This window comes from Orycteropus afer, unplaced genomic scaffold (genome assembly GCF_000298275.1).
Source record: "Orycteropus afer afer isolate SDZICR_OR568_19922 unplaced genomic scaffold, OryAfe1.0 scaffold00015, whole genome shotgun sequence".
NCBI lineage: Eukaryota > Metazoa > Chordata > Mammalia > Tubulidentata > Orycteropodidae > Orycteropus > Orycteropus afer.
The window spans coordinates 9,421,589-9,430,061 of record NW_006921602.1 but is presented as its reverse complement, the minus strand read 5'-3'; the positions used below and the strand labels follow the sequence as shown (position 1 = coordinate 9,430,061).

Sequence of the window (8,473 nt, the reverse complement as noted above, 5' to 3'; positions counted from 1 at the left end):
ATCTTACCACCTAGACTGGAGGTGACCGTGGTTGACATTTTTGATATTCTGGTCGTATGTGAGTGTACATATACTTATTTATTTTTATAAAAATGGAATTTTGCTGTGCTTATTTTTTCGTTCATCTTATTATTTTGTGTTATTCTGTAACCCCACATTTGATGGTTTTATCCTAGAGGCTGGGTGATTTTGGACGCCGTCTCTGGGGACTTCTCTCTGCCTGTCTAGGCCTTTCCCACGCCCAAGTTTCCATGTCATATTGTCACTTTGTTCAGCACTCACTTCCTTCTCTAAGCTGTAGCCTTGTCTCTTCTCTTCATTCAACTCTTTGTTCACTGCTTTGCTTCAGAGGAAGGTTTGAGGTATCTTTTCTCTTCATGAACATATCTTGTTTCCCTAACCAGACAGTGTGTCCCTTCTGTAACTTACAGCTTTTTCCATTCCTAGCCCCTTACACATCCCTAAGCCTTACACACAGGCATTTGATAAATGTTGGATGATGATGGTAACTGTTCCTTGTAGATGGGACACCTTCAGTTTATGTTTGCATGAGTTCTCTCTACTTCTGAGGGTAATTTATGTAATTGCAGGTGATAATTGGCTGCCATAGGGCCTGAAGCCATAGGGCCATGGACACATTTTGGCCTTGATAAGTTGGGAGGAGTGAAGCATCTGGTCAAGATCTCTGGTTAAAATGTAGAATTCACAATTGAGAAGCCTTTGGCCTTTGAGCCCTAGCATCTGACTTCACACCACACTTACGTCCTCTCTTGTGTTTTTCTTCCCTGTTTCTGCCTGGGGAACAGCTCTTGCTGTCCTTCCCGTATTCTCCTCATGATCTCCCTGCCTCCAGAATCTTGCCTCTTTCTCTCAGCTGCTGTGGTTCTGATCTTAAAATACCTATGTTGGATTTCTTTACTCTTGCTTCAGTAAAGTTATGTTCCAGTTCCGGGATGGAGCTCCACAGTCTGGACATTGCTGCTCACTTCCATCTTATCCCTCCCTACAGGCCTTCACATACCCACAGTGAAATGAACCATGTCATCCCAGAAGGACTAGGCAACTTGATGCTTCTCTGCTTTTGCTCTTTCTGAAATTCTTGTCTCCCCTTGCCCTCCCCCCTTTCCAGATATTGTTGTTGTTAGCTGTCATTGAATCAGTTCCAACTCATGGTGACCCCATGCATACAGAATGGAACTGTCTCATGGGTTTTCAGGGCTGTGACCTTTTAGAAGCAGAAGGCTAGGCCTGTCTTCTGAGGCACCTCTGGGTGGGTTTGAACCAACAACCTTTTGGAAATCATTTAATCTTTAAGTCATCAAATACTTAAAGTTCAGGTCAGATGTCATCTTCTAAGTGATGCCCCTTCTTCTGCATGTTGACAGCACTTTTCTTATATATTTCTTCTGTTTCATTACATTCTATTGAGAGATATACTTTCTGTACTAGTTGACAAATTTCTTGAGGACAGTAACTAGGTCTCTTCAAAGAATAATGAAGAAAACCAAAGATGCATGGAAACAATTAGTCCAAGGGACTAGAAGACCATGCAGTCCTCAGCCTGTATGACCATGAGACCAGATTAACTAGATGGTGCCCGGCTACTACTGTCAACCACTCAGAGGGATCAGTGCAGGAGATCCTGGATAGAGTGGGAGAACGGTGTGGAACACAACTCAAAATCAACCAGGTTTACTGGTCTGATTGAGCCTGGTGAGACCCCGAGACTATGGCCCCATACTTAACCTTCAGGTCTGGAATTGAACTCATTTCTGTGGCTTCCAGCCAAATAATAGACAGTTTATAGGGTGAACATTTATATCAGGTAGATATATTCCTGGGAGTTCTGGTGGTGTAGTGCCTAAAGCATTTGACTGCTAACCAGAAGGCTGGTGGTTCAAACCCACCAGCCACTCCTTGGAAGGAAGATTGGGCAATCTACTTCCATAGTGATACTGCCTCAGAAACCCAAGGGGGAGTCACTATGAGTTGGATCTGATTCGACGGCAGTGAGTTTGGTTTTGATTTTAGATATATTCCTTAGAGAGATCAATCATGGGACAACAGAAGGGCAATATTTGCATAGGGAGATAGCTCAGGGGGTAGGAATGCATAGGAAGGAAGGGCACAGGGAAGAGGTAACTACAGGAAGGAGGTGGGAAGAGAGCTGTTATTGTGGGGAATTGCAGTCAGTGCCATGAAACAAAATGTGTATGAACTGCTGTATGGAAAATGAATTTGCTCTGTAAACTTTCACCCAAATGACAATAAAAATTAAAAAACAGAACAATAACAACAAAAAGAGCTAGGTATCTTTCATATCTCTATCCCCCATAGAACCTAGCATGGCCTATGGCACATTATAGGAGCTGTGGAATGCGTTATTGCTTTTTATGTCATTTTTATTTTGGTAACTTTGATTTGTTAAGATAATACCCAATGCAAGTTCTGTCTTACATGATGGTAATAATAATGCCTAACATTTATTGATCACTTACTATGTGCTAGACATTGTTCTGAGTGCTTTATTGTGTGTATTGTTTATTGAACCTTATAACAACCCTATGATTATTATAGTAACCTTATAATTATTTATTGTCATCCTCATTTTACAGGTTGTAAGCGGCAAAGGGAGGATTAGAATTTAGACAGCTTGGGTCCTTAGCCTGCGGTCCTAACCACTACACAATACTGGCAGTTCGGTGCAAATCAAGCTCTTTTTGTGACTGCTGAATTAATCATTTGCTTAATGATTATTCATAGGATTTGAGTTACCAGTTACTTGAAACCTCCCGAAATGTTTTGCATTCGTGACATACATATTTGCAAACCAAAGGATGCTTACCAGTTACCTGGGAGGATTTGCCAGGCGTGTGAAATTCCCTTTCCTCATAAAATTTAACCAAAAGAATAGTTAGGAACATGATCACTAAATGGGCTGGTATTCTTATTCTTAGGATGGGGGTTCCCTGGATCAAGTCCTGAAGAAAGCTGGAAGAATTCCGGAACAAATTTTAGGAAAAGTTAGCATTGCTGTAAGTATGTTGTGAAGTTTTTCTCCCAGGTACCTTCATTGATAAGTTAATGAGTTGGTAGAAAGCAAATAAGGGAGGAAGGCAGAAAGTCAGTGAAGAGAAAGTTTTAAGAAAAATAGGATTTTCTCACGAGAATGTTCTCTATCTAAATGAAACTTATCCTCTTTCTCTTTCCCTTTTGTTAGAAGTAGGAAAATGATTCTCTCTATATTAATATCTATGTCCAAGAGCATTTGTATTTGTGGCACTGGAAAGCTTTTAAGATTGCAGAGTTAGACAAAATACAAAGATTCAATCACTGCTTTTTTTTTAAAAAAGTTGTTTGTTATTGTTGTTACATGCCGTCTAGTCGGACCCAACTCATAGCGACCCCCCCTAGGGTTTCCAAGGCAGTATCACTACGGAAGTAGATCGCCCCATCTTCCTTCCAAGGAGTGGCTGGTGGGTTTGAATCGCCAACCTTCTGGTTAGCAGTCAGGTGCCTTAGGCACTATACTACCAGAGCTCCCACACACAGCCTGGCCACACAGCGGGGAGGAGGGCAGGCGGCAGCTTGTAATAATTAATTTTGCTTAAAGGTAATACTACACAACGTGTAAAAAGGTGGCGGCTTGATATGACAGGTTAAAATGAAAAGAAACATAAAAAATAAGAGGAAAAATAAGTAATAAGGTAAATTTGTGATATTAGATGAAATATTTTCTAAATAATTTTACAGTAGAGAGGGAGTATTTCTAAACACATTATTTTTGTTTCCCATCTTCTAATGTCTCCTTTTCTGTAGGTAATAAAGGGACTGACATATCTGAGGGAGAAGCACAAGATTATGCACAGAGGTAAGAAATTACTTGCTAGCTGTTATATTTTGAATTTTAGTTAATTTCCAAAGGTTATCACATCCTCTTTTTGGAGGTGGTGGTGGTACAAAAACCTTTTAAAATGTTTTTAATTCTTTAGTGCAAGTTTTTGACTATTTGATTTAATAGCTAGAGCAGCAAGTGCCATCCTCTTTTTGATTTGTAGCACACCTGTTACCTAAGGCCATGACAGGCCCAACCCCCAGTGTCTGTCCACTGAACTAGGGCTGTACACAGGCCCAAAGCAATGGTCAGCTTGGCTGGATATGAGTTTGACCATAAAAGAAACTGTGGCCTCTTAATAAAGGTGCACAATATACATTCCCCATATAACCATACCACTCTTCAGTATTTATCCAGGATGAATGGAAACATGTGCACACAGACTTGTACATAAATGTTAAATAGCTATATTTATAATAGAAACAATTGAACTATCAAAGAGAACATACTGTGGACTACTATTTGGCAATAAAAGCAAAAAGCCTACTGATACACAAAACTTTGATGAATATTGAGTGAACAAGCCAGACACAAAGCAGTATAAACTGATGCCATTTATATAAAATTATGGAGAAAACAGCTAATCTATAAAGTAGATCAGTGGTTGCCTGATGTTTTAGAGGGAGATTAATTTCAAAGGGCATGAGGGAACTTTTTGAGGTGATGATTATGATTATGGTCATAAATAGATGGGTATATACATTTACCAAAAACTAACTGTATACTAAACTATACACTGTGTCTTATTGTATATAAATTATACCTCAATAAAGTTTTTTTTCTTTTTAATAAAAAAAAAAGCTAGAAGAAAGAAAAATGGAAAACCCAGTGCTATTGACCATGTCCCTCAGCTGCAGTGGTGCTAACAAGTACAGACATAGGGAAGAAGGGCTGAGGAGGAGTTGAGTGGACTGGTAGAATGACTGGCCAGCTTACTGGCCACCGTTATTCTGTCCATGAGCAACCTGAGCACTGAGGTTAGCCAGCTTTTTCAAGACTGATTCATGGGTTCATGCTAACATTCTTACCTTCCTGCCTAGTGTTCTTTTTGTTAGTATAGCTTCTCCCAAACACTGATCTTTCAGGTCTTCAGGTAGAGCTCACCTAATTGGGGCAGTGTATACAGATATTGATGCTGTTGTTGTTATTTGCCATCGAGTCGCCCCGACTCCTAGCGACCCCTCCTTGGGTTTCCGAGGCAGTTATCACTACGGAAGTAGGATTGCCCATACAGATATTAGAGTGTATAAATGTTAAAGAACAGTTATGACTCAACAGGTCTAGATAGGGTGGGGGAGCTCTGGTAGTGTAGTGCCTAAGGCATTTGACTGCTAGCCAGCCACTCCTTGGAAGGAAAGTTGGGCAATCTACTTCCGTAGTGATACTGCCTCAGAAACCCAAGGAGGGGTCTCTGTGAGTCAGATCCAACTCAACAGTAGTGGTTGTGTTGCATTAGATAGGGTGGAGCCCAGAATCTGAAAACTTTTAAGCTGGGTACTGATTTTTAAGTAAGCACTAATTTTGATGCTGTGGTTCATAGCCACACTTTAAGAAACATTGCACTGGGGAGAGAGTGACTAGCTATATGGACTGTCTAGAGAGAGAAAGAGTAATAGCAGGTCCTTCCCAGTGGGCTTGTGTGGGAAGAAAAGAAATAAAAAATGAAGCATGAAGAGGAATGTTATATAAATGTTCCTTCTCACTCCAGGGAAGAATTCTCAAAATACTGATAGGTTTCTGTCTGAGGCAGACTTGTGTGTTAGAATTTGCATGGGCAGCTTACAACCTGTGCATATGGCTCAGGTCTGTGCATCTAATTCGTTCCAGTCTGGGCCATCAAACTGTGTTGTTCAGCATTAGAGATTATTCAGACAAGAGGAAGAAAAAAGGCGGAGAGTTGACATTAAAAAATAGAACTAGACTTATATGGCTCAGGTCTGTGCATCTAATTCATTCCAGTCTGGGCCATCAAACTGCATTGTTGAGCATTAGAGATTATTCAGACAAGAGGAAGAAAAAAGGCAGAGAGTTGACATTAAAAAAATAGAACTAGACTTACACAACATGATGAATGTAATTAATGTCGCTGAATGGTACATGTAGAGTATGTTGAAATGGCAAATGTTTTACATATATATATATATATATATATATATATATATATAAAATCACAATTTAGAAAAAAAAAAAAGACTTACCATACCAAGTGATGGCAAGGATGTGGAGCAATTGGAACTCTCATAAATTGCTGGTTGTTGTTGTTGTTATGTGCCGTCAAGTCAGACCCGACTCATAGCGACCCTTCCTTGGGTTTCCGAGGCAGTATCACTATGGTGGTAGATCGCCCAACCTTCCTTCCGAGGAGTGACGGGTGGGTTTGAACTGCCAGCCTTCTGGTTAGCAGTCAAGTACCTTAGGTACTATACTACCAGAGGTCCTAAATTTCTGGTAGGAATGTTAAATAGTACAACCATTTTGGAAAATAGTTTGGTAATTTATTTAAAAATTAAACCATAAAACCCAGCGTTCCATTCCTAGATATTTACCTAGGAGAAAGGAAAACATTTATTTATATATAGACTTGTATACAAATGTTACAGCAGGTTTATTCCTAATGGCCGGAAGCTAGACACAACCAATATGTCCATCTGAAGACGGGTGGGTAAACAAATTTTAACAATGTTCAAACAATGGAATGCAATTTAGCAGTAAGAACAAACTACTGATGTATATTACAACTGGAATGAGTCTCAAAAACAGTAGGTAGAGTGAAAGAAGCCAAACATAAAAGAAAGAGTACATTCTGTATGATTCCATTTATGTGAAATTTTAGAGCAGGCAAAATTAATCCACAGTAACATAGAATAGGGAGCTCTGATGGCATAGTACCTAAGGCACTTGACTGCTAACCAGAAGGCTGGCAGTTCAAACCCACCAGCCACTCCTTGGAAGGAAGATTGGACAATCTACTTCTGTAGAGATACCACCTCAGAAACCCAGAGAGGGAATGCTGAGTTGAATCTACTCAATGGCAGTTGAGGTTTTTTTTTTTTTTTTTTTAAACATAGAGTAGATCAGTGGTTGCCTGAAGGTCTGGGGAGGAATTAGCTTCAAAGGGGCATGAATGAACTTTCTGAGTAATAAACGCACTGCCGTCGAGTTGGATCTGACTTATAGCGACCCCTCCTTGGATTTCCGAGGCGATATCACTGTGGAAGTAGATTGCCCCATTGGTTTGGTTTGGTGAGGGATTGATAGGTGTAAAACAAAGAGGCAATTATCATTAATTTGTATGGGAAAAAATTTTGAGTGTTTCCAGTCCCAAAACATACCTACCACATCATACCAAATAATACATAAAACCTAAAACAACACTAACATACAGTGTTCATAGATGCAGTTCAAAGCTATGGTGGCTTGATGCTGATGGTAGTTACCAGGGAAGGAGCTTGGCAATGCCAAGGTCATATAGGCTGCTGCTCAGATTTTATGCTGCCTATTTAACGACTGCTATAAAATAAACACCGAATGCTAGTTTTGCTTTTCACCTTTGTTGGTAAAAGCAGAAATCCTCTTTGGATTTCTTTTGGTTAGTAAAAACAGGTACTAATGTAGGTTTTACATAAAAGTGAGGTGATATAAAGCAAACTTTTGAAAAGCAGGGGATACCTGTATGTTTCAAGATGCATCATACTGTCCATTTGAAATACAAAACAAAAACTTTCTGCTTCTAACCGCACTGGCTGCCATTTTGTCCTTTTTCTACAATTAACTAAATACCAGTAGAAGGCAATGGTATGGGTAGAGGTAGGAGTAGTTTTCCAGCAGTTTATGGCCCTGATGTGGCTTTCTGAGATTTCTGAATTGAAAACTCAGTGAAACATGTTCTACTCTGACAGACACGGGGTTGCCCTGAGTTGGAATTGATTTGATGACAGCTTGAACTTGTTGGACTTATGTGTTAAAATTTTAGTGTATTAGTTTCTAGGAAATGGGAGTCTCTGAAAGGAGAGGAGGAATTAATATTTCCTAAACATGGGTCTGTACTCTAGAGCTACAGTTAACATATGTAACCTCATTTATCTCTTAAAGTGACCCATGAGGTCAATGTTGTAGAAGGATTTGGTGGAGTAAAGTGTTTTGTATGTAGAAGGCCCTCCCTAGCAAATGCTAATTCCTTTCCCTATTCCTTTATGGGGAGCGCTGGTGGCTAGCGCCTAAGGCATTTGACTGCTAACCAGAAAAGCTGGTGGTTCAAACCCACTAGCCACACCTCTGAAAGAAGATGGGGCAATCTACTTCCATAGAGATACTGCCTTGGAAACCCAAGGAGGGGTCGCTATGAGTCTTAATCAATCGACTCAATGGCAGTGAGTCCCCTTCCCACCCCACCCCCACCCCCCATCCCCTGTATTCCTTTATGAGGAAGCAGACCCAGAGAGATTAAATTCCTTTTATGTACTGTGCCTCATTGTGCTCTCACCTTTTTATTTATTTATTTTTAATTTTTCTTGTGATTTAGGTGAAAGTTTACAGAGCAAATTCATTTTTTTTTTCTTTCTTTTTTTTTTTATTAGG

The 8,473-nt window shown here is 39.9% G+C and overlaps 1 protein-coding gene across 1 annotated transcript in view; it reads left to right on the top strand.

Moving 5' to 3' along the window:
- The window catches only part of MAP2K1 (mitogen-activated protein kinase kinase 1), a 128,956-nt gene that overhangs the window by 71,086 nt on the left and 49,397 nt on the right, over positions 1 to 8,473 (top strand). Inside the window, exons 4-5 of the mRNA XM_007957545.2 lie at positions 2,958 to 3,035; positions 3,820 to 3,871. Coding sequence (XP_007955736.1) covers positions 2,958 to 3,035; positions 3,820 to 3,871 — 130 coding nt within the window. The remainder of the gene's footprint in view (positions 1 to 2,957; positions 3,036 to 3,819; positions 3,872 to 8,473) is intronic.